Source organism: Eptatretus burgeri, chromosome 4 (genome assembly GCF_056783735.1).
Source record: "Eptatretus burgeri isolate ZD-2024b chromosome 4, Ebu_testis_v1, whole genome shotgun sequence".
Classification (NCBI taxonomy): Eukaryota; Metazoa; Chordata; class Myxini; order Myxiniformes; family Myxinidae; genus Eptatretus; species Eptatretus burgeri.
Window position 1 is genome coordinate 105,419,982 of NC_140964.1, and position 20,014 is coordinate 105,439,995.

At 43.1% G+C, this 20,014-nt stretch overlaps 1 protein-coding gene across 5 annotated transcripts in view; it reads left to right on the top strand.

The window, feature by feature from the left end:
* UPB1 (beta-ureidopropionase 1) overlaps positions 1 to 20,014 on the top strand; it is a 98,726-nt gene that overhangs the window by 51,955 nt on the left and 26,757 nt on the right. For all 5 annotated transcript variants that reach the window (XM_085879586.1, XM_085879587.1, XM_085879585.1 and 2 more), the window contains 2 exons: positions 5,892 to 5,979; positions 14,626 to 14,720. In XM_085879586.1, the coding sequence (XP_085735712.1) occupies positions 5,892 to 5,979; positions 14,626 to 14,720 (183 nt within the window). The remainder of the gene's footprint in view (positions 1 to 5,891; positions 5,980 to 14,625; positions 14,721 to 20,014) is intronic.

Consider the following 20,014-nt stretch of genomic DNA (forward strand, 5'->3'; position numbering starts at 1 on the left):
CCCCCCCGTTGCAAAGCTCCCTCTTCATTGGGTTGTGTGTGTGTGTGTGTGTGTGTGTGTGTGTGTGTGTGTGTGTGTGTGTGTGTGTGTGTTTATATGTGTGTGCTGGCACCTGTCTGCTTAAGTAAGACTGTAGAAGATTGTTATCATTGTTATTGTTATTATTTCCGCATTACGTCTGCTCTGTGTCCCCTTTTGTAAGTTGCCTGTTTATTGTCGGACCACGCTTCTTTCTATCCCTGCATTACACACAACAATAAATCATCACTGTGCCACATATCTTTCCTTGCCTGCTTGTAAATAAATTATTATTATTAGGAATGTTCCCTGCTTGTTTTTGTCTTTTCTTCCATTGACCCAGCATCGGCCAAATCCAAGTTTAGCCGGGACTTTATTCCCACCGATCCGTTCCTTTTCGCCGGTACGTCCTTGGCAGTGTGACTCGGCTGCATCCAATCCGGTAAAGTGATCCGGTCCGGTAGAGTGATCCAGTTCGGACAAGGCGTACTGAGGGCGTGTTTTTGGGGGGAGTCTGTGCCGCCGAGACAAGCCGCCTATAAAAAAGAGGGAGAGGTCTGTTCTTGGCGTGAGTGGTGTGCGGCGTGCGCGCGCGGGTCAGTCCACAATGAGTGAGCCACGGGTCAGTCGACAACGAGTCAGTTTGTCAGTCAGTTGGCATCAGTTCAGCAGTGCCAGTCAGGCGGTTGCGCGTGCCATGCTCGTCAGACAGTTGCTTCGGCGGTTCCAGTCAGACGGCTGCTTCATCGTTCCAGTCAGATGGCTGCTTCATCGTTCCAGTCAGATGGCTGCTTCATCGTTCCAGTCAGGCAGTTGCGCGTGCCGTGCCAGTTAGACAGACATTTCATCATTTCCAGTCAGACGGTTGTGCGCGCCTTGCCAGTCAGACGGTCGCTTCATCGTTCCAGTCAGACGGTCGCTCCATCGTTCCAGTCAGATCGTCGCTTCGTCCGTGCCAGTCAGACGGCTGCTTCATCCGTGCCAATCAGACGGTCGCCCTTGGCATACCTGTTTCTTGGGGGTGACGTTGACTGGCATTCAAGCCTGTTAGCAAGTGGGTGCATGGAAAGCCTGGGTACTGGCGACGGACAAGACACGCTCCCACATTTTAGGACTTTTTGTTTGATGGACAAGTTCTCCTTGGCGAGCGAGACGATTCTTCTTCCCCCCTGAATGATCTGCTGGATACCGTTGTCTGTGTTTAGTTGTTATGTAAGTCAATCCTCGATAAGCATCTGCTCTTTGTCTCTTTTCCTACCACTTTGATTGATTTTGCCCGATTAATTATTTATTTGCTTGTGATTATTTTGATTGATTTGGAATTTATTTATTTTTACCTCACGGAAATAAACAGTTCTTTTTATTGATTTATTTTCTTATTAATGAATTGCTTGTTGACGTTCCAACCTGTCGGGCTTGTCCTTTCCTTACATTGGTCTAGCATTGCCCAAACCTAGATAGACTGTGAGGTAATTACCACAGACTTGACCAAAAATAGTCAGCACGCACCAGCGGTTAAAACGCTCGGCCGCCCTAATTAAGATCTAATCAAGATAAGATTGGTGCTTTGCCGAGGGTGCGCTCCCCATTCAGGTAACCATGTGTCCTCTAGTTATACGGCATAATTAGATGGTGGACACTGGAACTCGTGGTTAACTGGGTGGCGTTCATGGTTCTAAAGCAACCCACCGTACCACAACGTTAATTGTGAGTGGGGGCCCCAGGTCCGGCTCTACCGAGGAGAACCGGGGATTAAATCCCCTGAGTAAAAAACTGGTGTCTCGGTACCAATGGCCGTAACAATATACTGCATATGTATAATGTATATATATATATATATATATATATATATATATATATATATATATATATATATATATATATATATTTTGAAGTTTTTTTTTGTTTGTTTGTCTGCACTCGCTAATCTCCTGAACGGTGAAAGATAGGAGGAAACCTCTGAAACAAAAAATGTCGTGATGGGCCCCGGGAAGGTTATAGGCTAGGTAGCGAGCTCTGTGGAAGGTTATAGGCCAAATTATTTACAGCATATATAAATTAAAAAATATGCTGTAAATAGTTTGGTTCATAAATCTTTCACATCTCTGGGCCGGCGCCCGTCTCACACCTTGCTCAACTTACCACCATCGAATAAAACCAAGGCCTTCAAGATTATTAGAATATCCCACGACAAAGCTGAATTTATATGGACCTATCACTTTTCCATCACAGACAGGTCGGTGGTCTCTGTCTTCTACCACCTCCTTTCTGGTCTTACACCCTCTGCTCTTCCTCTGCTTTCTCCCACCAAGGTTTCTGCAGGGCACACATGGTCCAACATCAACCCCCTTTTGGTGATACTCTGAAAATCCAATCACTGCTCACCTCCACTCATTCATCCCTCTTCTTTTTCCTGCCTGTGGAACCAACTTCCACATTATCTTCAATGTCATTCTTCCCTCCCTATGTTTAAGACTGCTATTCACCATCATTCAAGACAGGGTCAACCCCACCCCATTCAAGACCATGATTTTTTTTCACCCCGTGACTCCACCACCCCTCCTCCCACCGTCCCCCATCCCAAAGCTAACCTCCTTCCAAACCTCCAGTTTTTTCTTCCTGAGAATTTGCTTCCATATTCATCTTTTTTATTTTATTTTTTACAAGGAATTACAAGGAAATTATGTGCATGAGGAGGCCATTCGGCCCATTATGCCTGCACCACACCAATACCAGATTTAATATATCCGTCAATACCCCTTCCCTTCGTGTGCAGCCTTTTGGCTATTACACTGGTATTCATTTCGCCGAACTCAGAAGGATGACAGGCTGAGTCAACCTCCTGGTGTTAATTCAGTAGCCAACGGAACTTGAACTCAGGACCCTGGGATCCCAAGCCACCAGCCAAACCGCTAACCAACACCAGGTTATCTTGTCTGCCCCATGCATCCTGTCCTACCCCTCATTTCTCCCCACACCCTTATTTGTTCAAGTCTCTCTCTATTTTGTCCTTCAACTCTGCTGTTGGTGTTTCCTCCCTTCCTCTATTGTTCCTTTTGTACTGTTGCATCCTGAACAATTCAGTGTTCTCGCTCTTCCACAAACCTTGACATTGTATATATAAATAAATAAATAAATATACAAACAAACAAACAGAGGATTCAAAATACGAGGAAAGATAGTTTCACACAATAATACCAAACCTCATTTCTTTCGTGCTGTGAACAGTCGTGTTTGCTAAACATGGGAAAGAATAATACAAATAAAGACTACATAATGTAAGGGTGCAGTCTTGGCATTGGAGCCATGTGACACAGCAGAGGAATATTAGTATGGTCATTGGTATTGGATGGAAGCAGTCAACACAGTGCGATGCAGCAATGGGAGACATTCACATGAGGATAGTTGATGCTGCGTATCAAAAGAGGTGGTGTTGACCTTATCCAGTGGTGTTAACCTTATGCAGGAATTTAGTGAGACTTCAACTAGATGATTACATACAATTTTGGTAGATGTATCTGAGGAAAGACAAAGCTTCCCGAGAATGGGTCCAGCCTCAGTTTTGTTCCAGACAGGATAATGGAGCATACCTTGAGAGTTCGGGTTAGGATCACGTTTCGAGGACCAAGTTGTGATGTTTTGCAATTCTCAGATATTTGTTTCAAGGTCTCGTTTAAAGTGTCACTGAAACCAGGACAGCCTCCAATTGTAGTTTGTTTGTTGTCATATTGCTTGTTCTCATTTCAAAAATGTCAGTGAGGTTCTGATTTTTCGCTCCAGTTGCTCCAACTCACACAATTTTGGCACTTTTCGGTGTCAGAATTCTCTGGACTTCACTTCTGATATCCTGTTGTTTGGTCATTTTTGAATTCCTGCATTACTTAGGTCAAAGGCAATGAGGACTGGCACCTCGGTTAGCAATGCTGTCTTTCAGTTGACTAACGACTCTGCTGCAAGTTGCCCCATGGATCGGATGAGTTTCAATTTGGTCCCCGAAACGTTTCTCCCCTCTCCGCATCTCCCTTGCTTCGTGCACGGAACATGCTTTGAAACAAAAGATGGTCTCCTCATCTTCTCTGCTCCAGATCACTTTTTACCTCTCTTCTGCTCATCTCGAGCTCAGTTTGTGTTGATTGTGGAGCAGGCAATACCTCTTCAGGTTTTTGCTTCGATGCAAAGCTCTGTCTCATGGTGAGGTTGAGATGTTCCACATTTGAGAAGGTGTGCAGTCGTTATTATTTTCGGCATCAATGTTTGGTGTTCGGTGTGGCAGCACAAACTAAGTAGTCAGCCTTGGAGGTGTCTGTGTTACTTTACTGTCTTTTTTATAATAGTTTACCATCACCATTTGGCATTAATTGATACAGCCAGATTTATTGCATTCCCCAAGGTGCGTGGGGGTGCTACCTGCTTGTCAGGGGTCATCAATGGCACATTGGCTTGGGGAGTTGTGCCAAGAAGGCAAATGCTCACAAGACTACACACTTGCTCGCTAGCTTATCTCTTACTGGCTGGCTGGATAGTGCATAGTTTACTCGGGACCGCAGTGTGTATTGCTTTACCCCTACCCCCTTTTATCCACAATGTATGCACCTGTCTAAATACCATTCTCAACCCCACTTTACCTCCAAAAAGTGCACATTGGAGCTTTATCTCCACAATTTATTTACACACTGTACGAGCATTCTTTGTACTTGTCAAGGATTCAGCCAAACAAAGTATTTGCTTAATATCAAGCCTGCAGACAATGTATGTTGGAAATTTGATGTCTTTCAAAACCTTTTGTTTTGGTTAAAATTATGAAACCAAACCTTTTGCTGATGAATAGATCATTTAACAGCCTCATATGTCTGTGAGGTCATGATGTTCACCACATGGTATATATCCTTTAACCGAGATAAATCATAATGCCATCTGCACACACTCTGTCAAAGTCTTTCCTCGGCAATGCTCAGCTCCTCATAACGTTTGAACCTTTTGTTTGCATTGCGATTGCATTCTGTTTCTCCAACTCCATTATGCCACCTTGCACTTCTTGGTGCATTTGAGTCCAAATCCCTGAATGTCGTCAGCATCTACCAACAAGACTGCTGTGCAGCACCTGATTCAATTCTACCACAGGCAAATTGGTCTCATCGGGTCTTGCTCTTTCTATCCTCTCATCCATCCAGCTCTCATTAGCTCCAACAGATTGCATGCCTTCTGTTCTGTTTTGTTCTTGCATATGGCAGCTCAGCTGCCGGGTATCTATAACTTCTTGGAAGTGCAGCTTTGCTGCTGATTCTTTGCTCCTCTACCAGTACTCTGGTACTCATTTCGCCAACCTCGGAAGGATGCAACATCCTGAGTCAATCCCAGCTGGTGTTAATTTAGCAGCCAACAGGTCTCTAACTCAGGACCATGGGATCCTAAGTTAGCCGCCCCAGCTACTAAACCAACACCAGGCTTATTGCATGCCTTAGTTTACTGCCTTCCCTTTTTGTGAACCTACCAAGATCCAAAATGACAACTCCCTTTTTAACCCTCCTTTCTCCCTCTTTTTACTTATTGTAGAACTATCGTTACATGTTTGCACAGACCAGCCACTCACTCCACTCTTTCATTGCTGCAGCTCCAATCCATATCTCTAGTTATAATTATCTCTTGTAATCAATCTGATTTATCTCATTTATTAGGTCCACATCCACTTTCCATCCTCTGCAAAACTGTCATGGTGTAAGTTATAATTCCCTTGTCAGCCCTTTAAGAGCCTTGGAATTTTTATTTAAAAACACTCTCTCTGATCATTTTTTTAATGTTTGCTGTATTGGTTGTATTATAAAAGAGTAGGGTTCCTTTAACCGTTGTCTCTCTCATGCCTGACTACCCCCAAGGTTGCTGCTTTGCACAAGCATGTTGGTGAGATGGCAGCAGCAGCAGCAGCTTGTGGAGTCAATGTTATCTGCTTGCAAGAAGCATGGAGTAAGGCTGCAAGATGCAATCTCAAGCAAACAAAGGCATATATTTAATCACGTGACTTCAAGTATATTTGGTATTTGTCCTGAAGGAAGACACATAACCTTTCCCATAGACGCTTCAGCATGGAGGTGCGTTTTTAAAACTGATACAGACACTGAATCATTGCAGATGTGCACAATTGAAGATTTTATTGAGTAATTTGCTCTCACATAGCACTCCATATAGGAGAATGAAGTCTTTCATCTGTATGTTATATTTCTCTCATACACATCACAAGAAATATGTCTCCAGTTAAAATTTCTTATGAGCCAGGCCTCAGAATGATCCCAGAGGCCCAGTTGATTGTCCCTTGTCCCATGAAGCATAAGTGAGACACATTACTCATGGTCCAAATGAACTTATTGGTTTGATTCAACCACAAGAATTGAGGAGAGTAGAGGAGAATGCTTGAAATTGTGAGTAAACATCTACTTTAGGTCAGCTCAATCATTTACCATGGACAAAACAAAAAAGCAAAACCAGCACATTTACAACTGGAGAGTTCATAGAACACCTTAACATGCGCAGGAGAGAGAGAGAGAGAGAGAGAGAGAGAGAGAGAGAGAGAGAGAGAGAGAGAGAGAGAGAGAGAGAGAGAGAGAGAGAGAGAGAGAGAGAGAGAGAGAGAGAGAGAGACAGACAGACAGACAGACAGACAGACAGACAGACAGACAGACAGACAGACAGACAGACAGACAGACAGACTGACTACATGAGTGGGGTCTGTGAGCACTAAATTTGATTGGTTGAGATGATGTAAAATGCCACAATATTTTGTCCAAGTACTGCAAAATGAAAGTTTTTTTTGAAAGTGCCAAAAAGGCAATTTGTGTGCTTCAGTACAGTGTTAAAGTATATAATCCAATTGAAATAAAGTAAAGATTTTAAAGGTTGCAGAAAAAACTCAAACTTTGATGTCACAACGTCACCAGATGTGCCTCCACCCACATTATTACATCATTATACATACTGGTACCAAGTTTGATTTAAATCCCTGATATGAACAAAGATTCAAAATATTAAATAATTCTGGCTGTCAGAACATGCGTCCGCTCAGGTTGAAATGTGAAACATATATTCCCCATGAACACTCCATCGTAATTGTGAGGTTTCGCGTCAATTGATGTCAATTGATTTCACGTCAATTGAGGTTACACGTCAATAAAAATCTAATCAATTTGTTCTTGTCACACACCCAACGTGTACACAAACTTTCAGTTGGATCCATCCACAACTTTTTCAGATATCCTGCACACAAACAGACAAACAAACAGATAAACGAAGAAGAAGAAGAAGAAGAAGAAGAAGAAGAAGAAGAAGAAGAAGAAGACGTCATACAGAGCACGACACTTGCCAAATGCATAAAACAAATTTGACCTAAAAAATAATTGGTGTTTGAATTCAATGACCAAATCTGCAACGTCTCTTCAATTTTCAAGGCAATCTGATGAAAATTGACAATTTTAGAAATTTGGCCTATGTTGACCTTTTGGCTGAAATTGACCTCAAAAATAATTGGTGGTTGAATTCAGTGACCTGATTTGTAAATCCTCTTTAAATTTCAAGTCAATGGGATGAAAATTGAGGATTTTAGAAGTACCACCTTAGTTGTTGACCTTGTGCCTATCTTGACCCTGTGGTCGATGTTGACCTCAAAAATAATTAGCTGGTTGAATTCAGTAAGCTGATATGAAAATCCTGTCCAAATTTCTCATCAAGCGGATGAAAATTGAGAATTTTAGAAAAAAGATAAATTTGTTGACCTTTGGCTTATGTTGACCTTTTGACCTCAAAACAATAGGCTTCTTGCTTATGACAAACTCTATCATGTGGTGAAGTTTTGGGAAGATTGGTTTAAAATTGTGACCTTTAGGTGATAAACAGACAGACAGACAGAAGAACAAAATCGACTAACCAATATACTTGAAAATCTTCGATTTTGCAAGTAACAAACAGACAGAAAGGGGTGAAAACACAACCTCCTTCACTTTTGGTGGCGGAGGTAATAATCAGAATCACGACAATTTAACAGAGGTGGAAGCCAACTAACTTGTGTGATTTTGAAGGTGATTGGTTACATCTGAGCTAATTTCCAATTGCTATAATAAAGAGGTGGACACTTATCCAACCAAGATTTTTTTGTTGTATTTTTAATTAATTTTCTGAAATTTGTCGAATTTGTTTGTTGCTTGGAAGTTGTGGGTTATGATGTGAAGATTTAGGTTGGAAAAGTCTGATTTAAGACAATTTAATTCCAGGCTGTAAGGCAACAAAAGGTGAAAATTTTGAAAGGGGTGCAGACTTCCTTTTGGCACTGTATACATTTTGAAACCCTTCTCTGATCGATTGGTGCATCCATGTCAGTGGCACTTCCAGTTAATAACCAGCTCATCTTTGCAGATTATCCACATGTCATTGATTAACGTTCAATTATTAATCTATTATTTTTCTTTATCAATTTAGCTGCATTCTGATTATTCGTTAAAAGCGACCTACACTAATTTTATGAATTGTTAATTCACTTTTACAAATGACCGTGCGAAACAATTATGTTAGTTTGGAGTTAATTTAGACTGGTAATGGGAATTAAATAAAAAATTACATTATTTGTTCCCTTTTATCACAAAATGTTTTCCCTTCCACAGATCTCATGTCTCTGTCACTCACTGTTTTTAACTTTCCTCTCCCACCGCTCTTGTCTCCTGCTCCCCTTGCTGTACGTTCTGTGTGTTAGCTCTCATACGAGCCTCGACAGTGTATACAAAAACTATATATATATATATATAAATTTGATTTTGTTGCCTTGCATTAATTATGCTTTAGTTTACTGAGAAAGTGACATTTGAACATAATCTCTTTCATGTGGGACTATCAAGCCATGTGTCCTATCTGCATTTTTATGTTATTGTTAGGGACGAGTATAACATTTGTATTTTGGTGAAGGTAAAATTGGTTCTTAAATTTCCTGTTAAGTCACAACAGCAACAACAACTACAACAAGAAAAAGAGCAATCAGAGATTGCAGACCCTCACCAGGACTTGTATTTTATGGTGTTTATGTAGTTTTGTGTGTTGTTTTGTGTACTGGTGTGTTACATAATTAATAACAGACATAATTACAATTGCCACTAAATAACTGCTGGCAGTGATGACTGGGTATCAAGACGTACCGCTTTGATTGGACACTTAACCCTCAAACCCATCCAGACGCAGCTGAGTGAGACTTACTCAAAAAATAAACATCAAAAAGAATCATGTTAGTATGCGAACAGAATCAAAAAATGTAAAATTCTGGCTGCTCGACCATGCATCTAATCAGGTTGAAACTTAAAAGCGATATTCTGCATCACAACTAGATTGTAATTGTGAAGTTTCATTTGAACTTTGATGCAATTCAAGCAACTTTGAAGAAATTTGAACTTTGATCGATGAAGCAATTCAAAAGAAATAATTTTTTTTAAAGATTTTCGCTCAATCCAATATGGCTGCCAGACCATGTTATCCATCAATTATTTGTGAACATGCTGGTATTCCCAAGGCTTGTGGAACATGCGTGAAAAGTTTTCCCTTGATCTGTCCAGCCATTCTGGAAAATAACATTTTTATAGGTTTTAGGGTAAATCCAATATGACTGCCAAACCATGTGACCCATGACGTCATATGTGTGAAGTTTTTGTTCCTCATGGATAGGCAGTCATACATGTAAAGGTTCACGTCAATTTGTTCAGCCATTTCAGAGGAAGATATTTGAAGGTTAAAAATAATAATAAATATGGCTGCCGAACCACGTGACCAATGATGTCATCAGTTTTTTTCTGTGGACCAATTTATCACTCGATGACCCACAAAAATTTTCATACTGATCGGATATAGTGTTCTACACATGCAATTATGACATCATAAGAAGGCACCGATGACATCATTAAAAAAATCACTTATTCCCCATGGGGAGTGCTTCCATGTGCAAAGTTTCAATTTTTTCCTTGGTACAGATTCAGAGATACAGAGGTCTAAAGTTTTTCCTTTTTGCAACATGGCTGCCACACTACATGACCTCTGATATCATAACAATGATTAAAAAGTAGTCGCTCCTATGGTGAAAATTTTGTGTCAATCTGCTAAGGGGTTGCAGAGAAAAACACTCACATTCTGTGTGGCCAAACAAATAAGAGAGATGTCATGCATAGCACGATACTTGTGAAATCCATGAAACAAATTTGACCTTAAAGATATTTGGTGGTTGAATTCAATGATAAAATACACAAATCCTCTTCAAATTGCAAGTCAAATGGATGAAAATTGACAACTTTAGAAATGACTGTGTTGACTTTTTGGCCTGTGTTGACCGTTTGGCCTATGTTGACCTCAAAAATTCTTGTTTGTTGAATTCCGTTACCTGATATATAAATCCTCTTCAAATTTTAAGTCAATGGGATGAAAATGGAGGATTTTAGAAATTATACCTTAGTTGTTAACCTTTGGCCTATGTTGACCTTTTGGTTCATGTTGACCTCAAAAATAATTAGTGTCTGAATTCAATGACCTGATATGCAAATCCTATTCAAATTTCTAGTCAATCAGATGAAAAGTGAGGATTTTAGAAATTTGACATATTTGTTGACCTTGGCCTCTGTTGACCTACTGACCTCAACAACAATATGCTTCTTGTTTATGACGAACTCTACCATGTGGTGAAGTTTCATGAAGATCGGTTCAAAAATTGTTTCCTGTAGGCAAAACAAACAAGAAAAAGACGTGCAGAGCAAAATACTTGCAAAATCCACCCCCCCTTTCTCCAAAGGTTGCCATGGATACATCAAATTGTCCATTTCATTAAGATTAAATTGACAATCTTAATCAAAACTCAGGTCAAATGGATGAAAATTGAATGTTTTTCAGATTGAAATTGATGATTTTAGAAGTTCGAGCTTGAGTTGACCTTTGACTTTTTGACCTCAAAAATAATTGGTTTCCCAATTCAGTGATGCACTATGCAATTGTTCTTAAATTATCAGTTTAATCAGATGAAAATTGACGATTTTTAAGATGAAATTTGATGATTTTATGTTTGCCCTTGAGTTCACCTTTGACCTTTAGATCTCAAATAGCTGGTTTCCCAATTCAACGATGCACTATTAAATTGCTGTTTAATTTTTCAAGTTAATCGGATGAAAATTGACGATTTTTCTGATAAAAATTGATCATTTTAGAAGTTTGAACTTGAGTTGACCTTTGACCGTTTGACCTCAAATAGTTGGTTTCCCAATTCAGTGATGCAATTCAGGGATTCAAGAAATGGTTGAGGACATGTTTGACACCAGGTTTTTTTTTTTTACAACTAAAATGGTCATCAGTTGGCCATCTTGGATCTGATCTGATCTTGTGGGGGGGTAATGACATGCAAATGCTTGTATACCATCATTTGTTGTTTTTATGGCAGGTATAAATAAAATTGGTCCATACATGTCTGAGATATGGTTGCGGACGGACACGAAAATCGAGACCACAACCATAAGTCCCCGTTTCGGACTAAGTCCAATTGGAGCTCATAAGGCACGCAACCGAGAAATATCGTTGAAAAATCTTTGATTTTCGCAAGTAACAAACAAACAGACAAACAGACCAACATGCAATACCCTGTCTTCTGGTGAAGGAAATAACAACAACACAAGGAATAAAAAGGCACCGCAGCTTCAGGAAGGAAAAATATGATCGATAGATGATTAGGAGAGAAAGGCTTGGACACGTTATCTTGAGCTGTAACGGATGCTCTGTTTCAAGTGGTGCATATCATTTTAAAACTGACATACCTGGTGAAGGAGGAATTGGGGGTCTTCTAAATGTGAATTTTGGAGGTTCAGTAACTCACCTATTTCCTGACCATGACGGATCAACTTCAACCCGCTGTGTGTTGGTCTGTGGGAGATTCAGCTTCATTTCTTATATCACACTTTGTAAGGTATTCTTCTCTGAATTCCCTCTACTTGTAGAATCTATATGTCGGACATTGCACTGCTGTTATCTCGGTGATGATTTCAAAGCCGCTTCTTGTCCTTCCAGGTGATACCTAAAGTTAAAAAGGTGAGATTCCTGGGTACGGCTGGATAGTATCGGTGATTTTGCAAAAATTTATCTGATGTTGTTGTCCCTTTGGCTAATTTGCTCAAGAAAAAGGCAAAATTTTAATAGGATGGCAATTGTCAGGTTGTATCCATTAAAGTTAAAGCCATATTTGTGAATTCTCCAGTTCTTGCGGCACCAAATTTTCAGAGAAACTTGGAACTAGCTGGAGATGCTAATGATGTGGGGGCTGGAGCTGTTATTCGAAATGATGAAGACACTGACACACACACACACTGACACACACACACACACACACACACACACACACACACACACACACACACACACACACACACACACACACACACACACACACACACACACACACACACACACACACACACACACACACTGACATTTCTTAGTTTAGATTTCTGAATAATACTCCTTGCTAGGAAAATGCTTTTTTTTGTTAAGGGTGTTTTGTCGTTCCGTTCAAACTTTCTTTCTTGAAGTGGGAGAGTGTTAAAGATCAGTGTAACATTTAATTGTACTTTGTTGAAGGTTATATTGGCTGTTAAATTTCCTGCAAGTAATAACAACAGCAACAACATCAATAACAACACAGAAATAAAAAGGCACCAGCAGTTTCAGAAAGGAAAAAGAAGGACCAGCAGGAGAGAAAGGCATGGGCACGTTTACTTGAGATGCCACAATCTATTTCAAGTGTTGCATAGCATTTTAAAACCAACATATGCAGTGAAGGAGGAATTGGGGGTCTTCTGTATGCGAACCTGGTAAGGTTCAGTGACTCACCTATTCCTTAGCCACGACGGATCAACTTCAACCCGTTGTGCAATAGTCTGTTTGGGTTTCAGCTTTGCCTCTTACATCATACCTGGTGAGGTATTCTTCTCTGAACTCCTTCTACTCACCTGTCGAGTGATCTACCTGTCGGACATTGCAATACTGCTATCTCTGTCACAATTTCAAAACTGCTGATTGTCTTTTTGGATGATTTACATGCCATTTACTCGCTGGCTCACTGGTGTATACACTCGGAGCTTTTTCATCCTTCCAACCTCTCTTCTCCTTGAAATAATACATTGTCCTTTACAACTTAGAGTTCCGATCATCATCTGTGATACAGCTTTAGATGTGGACTCGGTTTATTCTCCATGCTTCGGTGATACAAGGATTTCACCTACTGAGGACTTGTAAAACGAGACTGTCCAGTCGGCTTCATCCTGTTCTCACCCTCCGACTAGATCCTTTCAACCATGCTCACCACCAACGTTTCACCCATTTATAACCCGCTGGGGTATACTCTACAGTCTACAAACTGCTTGCTCGAGAATAGTTGTCACATCGAGAGTCGTGAGTTAACATATAGCTGCATTGTTGTCTGTGACGTTTGTACTTATTTAATTTGGGGATTTTTTAGGAAAGTCATTAAGTGTTGCATTTAATTAATTTTATTCTGCTTAACGTAAACAGTAGGGATTAATAAATATTCCTTTAAAGTTACCAAGCTGTCTCCTGTCATATGTTGGTTTCACCTTTAAAACAACATTAAGGGAACATCAGTGTCTGCATTTTTTTAGCCATGATGCCCTCCTGGTTACTGTGCACTTGCTGCGGTGCCCTGAGATCGACACATAACATGCCTAACTATCCCATGATATGTTTCATAAAGTGGGCCCATTATGTTTCAATATCCGAGCAAAATTCTGAACTTGTCTGTATAGCCATCACTACCTGCATTAAGATGGGAATGCCGGTATGTGATTGGAGCTTTAGTTATTGCTGCATGTGAAATTAAGATTGCCTTCCTTGTTTTCGATGTTTTATTGCATGTACCTACAATCATCATCATCATCATCATCATCATCATCATCATCATCATCATCATCATCATCATCATTTGTATGTTTCCTGGCTATATGTATGTAGTCGAAACGCCGGGGATTGCATTTTTCATTACAAACATAACTTTCCATGAATAAATTATACTTGAGAAGAACAGTACTTAAGTGTTTTCACTGCCTGTGTGAGACGAGCACTTCAGCTCATGCAGCTGAATGCATTTTGCACACACTTGACATTCATGATGATGGCAGATGCATGCTTTAGGGGGCATTCAGAAAGCATTTGTTTCCAAGGTATTGCATTGATGAAACCAATGGCACAAGTGTACTGGTGCGTATCGGTAATGTAAAATATGACTTCTCCCAGTTAAGTTAGTGTTTTAATCTCCCTCAAATGCTTTTCTTATTCAGTATTTGTGACACCATACTAATCAACAGGGACATCCAAACTATATTGTGAAAATAACTTTAAATCACTACGTGTTGTACTCAATTGGTATGTAATTTAATTGGTACTGCAGGAAATTTAATCTGAGAAAACGAGGATGAAAAAAACGTTTTGGCCAATCATTTAAAAGATAATACAGCAAACAATTTGAAGTAACGATTGTTAAATACAGTATATACGCATCAATGTTTTGATGATTGATCAAAATTATTTGAAATTTATTTTGCACAGCAATGCCATTTGGATTTTGCACACGAGAGAAACTACCTTGGACAGAGTTTGCTGAGAATGCAGAAGAAGGGCCAACTACAACGTTTTGTCAGAAGGTTTGTCATTAGATGTCAGTTCTGCTTGATTAAGTGCTGCTTCGGACCAGTGTGCCCACTCCGTGGCTTTTTTCACAAGATCTTGGCTCTTCGTTGTTCACCTTGGCGTCTTGGTTGTTCTATAGGTTTTTTTGGCGTATAGGTTTTCTACTGTCATTGCTTTTCCGAAACCTTGTGAATTCTTGGCTTTTTTCATTGGCTCATTTTGGCATCTATGAAAATGAGGAGTGGTCACACTGCTTCGGACAGGCTGTGTACCAACTTATCCAATTCTATCCTATTATTCCTGGCTGTACACACTTCTGTTTTTTCTGTGCGTCATTTAATACAGGACTTTCAAAATGCTGTTTGAATGCTAACGAGGCCTTTCACGCAAGTGCTGTGTGTGCGTTATCAGTGACTCGCTTCTGGTACTGTGGGCACTTTTAACCTGCCGTTGGGAGCACAAAACCTCATTGAAGCGGTCTTGTGAACATAATTGTTAGCATTTAAATGAAAGATTGGCAATTTCAAGATTGTTAACCATCATTGTGTTTATGATGTACATCGGACTCACAAAAATATAGGAAATAGCAAGGGGAATTTTTGTGGGTGAGATTGAGAGGTTTTGAGTTCCTATCATTTCCTGTTAATACAAGCGAGCAGCCACAGTGGATATATGTATGTATATATATATATATATATATATATATATATATATATATATATATATATATATATATATATATATATATATATATATATATATATATATATATATAACACACACACACATACACAAGGACATGCACAACGACACACACAAGGACACACACACATGGACACACACAAGGACGTTTCACCTTTTAACAATAGATGCAAAATCTCGTATAATTCCCCTTATGGTCCCGGAACCAAACCAACCAAATTTTTTTTTTTTACAACTTACTGCCATTACAGTTCTCATAGATCCCACCCACCCTCCCTCTTCCCTTTCCCAACATGATTAATAGGAAATATCATCATTTCAAACTTGCCCTGTACATTCAGAAGCCCAAGATATGTCCTTCCCATCAGTATGCAGAAGCACACACAAACTAGATGCGGTGTCTTCCTGAGGGAAGCCCACCCAATACATCCAGCTCCCACGTAACTATAGCTGGCACAAGCTGGGCGTATTTTGACGTCGAGAAGACGTCGTTTGTCGAAGACTTGTTTGTCGTAACTTGGTAATGATGCACAGCATTGTCTTTCCAATTGCAGACCTCCATTAAATAAATCACTGAGCCTGCCTGCCATGGTCACAGGAGGGATTCTCACAAGGTTAAAAGTGCAGTAACTGGTCGAGATCCATGTCCGTCGGCGTTTGTGAAGCACTCGGCCCATCTTGTCAGGAGTTTGCAATACGGGTTGCTGCTCTTTCAACAATCTGAGGTCGTTTTTCAAATATTTTGTTGTGTTTTGGGCACACCCCTTTCTCTCAGGTAATGTGTGCTATTGTTTTGTTGTTTTTCCAAACTAAATGGGCCAGTTCGGCTTTGTGCCCTTTTGGCCATTCCTGATGGTCTTTTTTTGTATGTATGTTTGAGGCTCGTGGAAGAACTACAGCAGAATGGAATGGAATAGATTGGAAAGGGGGAAACACCAACAGCAGAGTGAGGTAGAGGTGTGAGAAAGAGTTATGTTAAGAGAAGACGTACGAGGGTGAACAAGCTGCACACAGCAAGAAGAGGAAGGGGAAAGTGAGGATACCAACCGACAACTACCAAACAAAAGGAGGTGAGGGAGCGGAGGAGAAATTGCAATAACAATAGAAAAGGGGAGTGCTTGGGAATGGGGTCATTTGGGGATAGAAGAATTCATGAGTCATGAGTCTGGATGGGAGATGACCTGAGGAAGTGGTGAGCATCTGTTTTGAAGTCTTGGAGGAAAGAAAGAGACTGAACAGACTGGAGAAGTTGTTGCCACAGGTGAGAGAAAAGAGGAACAAATGAGTGGAGGTGAGCAGTGAGCCTGAATTTTGAGCGTCGAACATGAAGAGGGTTACTGGCAGACCATGGGCACTCTGTATAAACCTGGGAGCGACAGAACCAAGAGCCAAATTCCCTTTTCGCCACACCTGTTGCCTCTTTTGCCATACCTGATACACACACACACACACACACACACACGCACACACACACACACACACACACACACACACACACACACACACACACACACACACACACACACACACACACACACACTTTAACATTTTATGCATTCACATCCTTTTGAGTGTCACACTGACATCATGTTGTTGCTTCATCTGATAAGCAACATGCCAAAATGAAACTATATGGGGGTCTTTGGGATAGTTGTGGTGGCTGTGGTGTAGTGGCGTACGTGGGCAGGGCACAATGCGGAGAGCGTTGTGGGGACGTGGAGGTGTGGTGTTGGTGGTCACGTGTCCGCAAGGCTTATAGGTGTTTGCGCCGCTTGAGACGTGTGTGTAGTCTGCAGTAGTGTGCATTCGGACGGGCAATAAACAGAGTTCGACAACCCTCACGACTATCTGAGTCCCACTGCCCTCCGGACATTACATTGGCGACAAGTCTGTTTCGGATCGACGTGTGCAGAGTGCCTGGGTTTCATCGGTATTGACTTGGAGTCTTTGGCCGGGGCAATTGGATTGTCAGGCGCACGGAGCGCCGGGGAAATCAGCGCAGCTCGCGCGGTTCGAGTTTGACCACCTGGCGAGAAGCCCAGGGAAGCGCGTCGCGAATTTCGCGCGCCCGCACGCACAGTCTTCGGTGCGGGTCGAGTCCTGCAGCCAGACGTCTCGCCGTCACCTGCGAATTCGCGTCGAGTGAACTGCAGGACGGCTTGAGGATGGCGGAAGGTCGGGGCACGGCGCACGGTCGAGTGCCTGTCTTCATTGGAGGTGACTTCGAATTGTTTTCAGAACAATTGGGATGCTATTTCCACGCGAATGATGTAGACGACGAGAGCAAACGCAAATCGATCTTGCTCGCCTCGCTCTCAACGGAACATTATCGGCTACTAAGTGATTTGGTAGCGCCGGATAAGCCCAGTGACGACGGGCTGTCGTTTCAGGACGTGGTAGGGAAGATGAAAGCCCACATGGCGCCGGCGAAGTCATTGCAACTGGCTCGGTACCAGTTCGATCACCTCGCAAAGGGTGCGGAAGAGCGTGTCGCAGATTTCGTGGCGCGGGTGAAGCATTCGGCCATGGCTTGCAAGTTCACGGCGGAGGAGCGTCCAGCTCGACTCAGAGATCGCTTTATTTCTGGGCTGCAAGATGCGAAGATGGTGTCAGCGATTCTGCGAATGCGAAGTGTCGACGTTACATTCGACTCTGCGGTCGAGACTGCTTCAGCTGTCGAGCAGACACTCACGGATGTTCGCGCCATCGCCGGCCAGAACGTGACGGGTGATTCCAGCTGGGGCATGTCGGGTGACCCCGGGGTCCACGTGATGACCTAGGTGCCCCAGGTCTCGCGCACGTTTTTCAGTGCGGGTCGTGGCCGCGCGCCGCAGCGCGGCCGCGCGGGAAGCGCGATGGACACCCAGGGGTGCTGGGGATGTGGAGGACCGCACCTGCGGTGGGTGTGCCCGTATAAGAACACCGTGTGTTTGAATTGTCACAAGGTGGGACATCTGAAGCGTGTGTCGAATGGCGGGGGCCGCCGTTAAGGTCTTGGATAGCGAGGTGCGGGATGACCCCAGCGACCTGGGGAGCGGCCTGCAGCCAGGGCATAGCGATCCCGGCGGCCCGGCAACCAATGTTGAGCCTGTTTTCAATTGGTCCGGAGGTGACAAGACCAATAACAGTGGAGGTCGAGGTGAATGGCACGCCGATCGTGTTTCAAGTTGACACCGGGGCTGCAGTGTCGGTCATGGGCGAGCGGGCTGCTCGTGACCTTCGCGGTGTTCACCTGGTCAAGACGACCTTGTCACTGTGCACGTACACCGGCGAAGCGATTGCACCACTTGCTGTGACAGACGTCTTGGTGGTCTACCGAGGTCAAAGCGCCCTACTCTCATTGTTTGTGGTACGAGGGGAGGGACCCGCCCTTTTGGGCCGGGACTGGCTGGCTCGCCTTAGGCTAGACTGGTTGGCGCCAGCCGGTGACCTTGAGCAGCCCGTGCTGGGCCCGTTGGGGTACGACGTGAGGAGGAGGAGGAGTTTCCTGTTTCGGAGTTCGTACCTCCAGGTGCACCTGTGCCTCCTTCGGGGCACGTACCTCCGTTTGGGCCCAGGCCTCCTTCGAGACCCGAGGGCGAGGTTCCGGCGACGGGGGCCGCGGCGATGCAGCATGGGCTGCCGTTCATTGCTTCCTGCGACGATAATGTACAGTTCTGGAGCAACGGGAGCCATGCCAGCTGCGATGAACTCTCGCACTTCGGCTGCGCTCGTGATACAGTGCACACCCGTGTCATTCAGGCGATTTCAGTGGGGGATTGGAGCGAGCCGGTCGCGTTCAAGAAGTTCGCGGAACGCGACCATCGACGACAAGCAAGTCATCTCAACGTTGTGACAACCAAGAGGCGTACACACGATGTGATTCATGAATTGCTAATTGTTGTGTGTTTGATTCTCGCTGCACGAGTGATTCGATTTAGCATTGTCAAAGCAAATGCCGACAGTCCGCGCGTGAGCATGATATGTTTGGTTTGGATCAATCAATGGGATGACCGATATGATCGATGTGATGTGAAGAGCTTGCGGGCAATCGTGGCGAATAAAGAGGTCTTTCTGATCTCCAGCTGCGAGGGCAGTCCACGGTCTGCTACCCTCTCATGTGTGGGAGTTATACTGGGAGAACGCGCTGTACGTGAAGGGGAGGTTGCATTGGAGCAGACGATGTTTTTGTTGTTGTATGACACTGATATGTCTCCAGGCTACACTGATCATCCGTTTGGACGTGCGTTGAGATCTCGACTGGATGTGATGCGTGGGTTTGTTATGGGATTGATGGTGCGGCCGCCGGCTAACTGTCAGTTCGACTTGCACGTGGCACGACGGCGCTGTTCAGCGTCACCGCCCATCCTTGATATGGCCAAGGTCAGACATGCCTGGCACCATGCAGCGCAAACCTCTGGTCTCGCCAAGGTCGGCCGCGCTGGCGCCGCGGGGCTTGCAGGCTCGGGATGTTTATCTGATTCGGTCCTGTCTGAGGGAGATGTGCCAACTTGTCGACCGGGGGCATTTGATGGTGCCGCGGAGGTTCGCTTGGGTTGTCACCACGACCTCGCCGGAAGACGTGTAAGCATGAGCCACCTGGGGGCGCTTCTGCTGTGTAGTGATG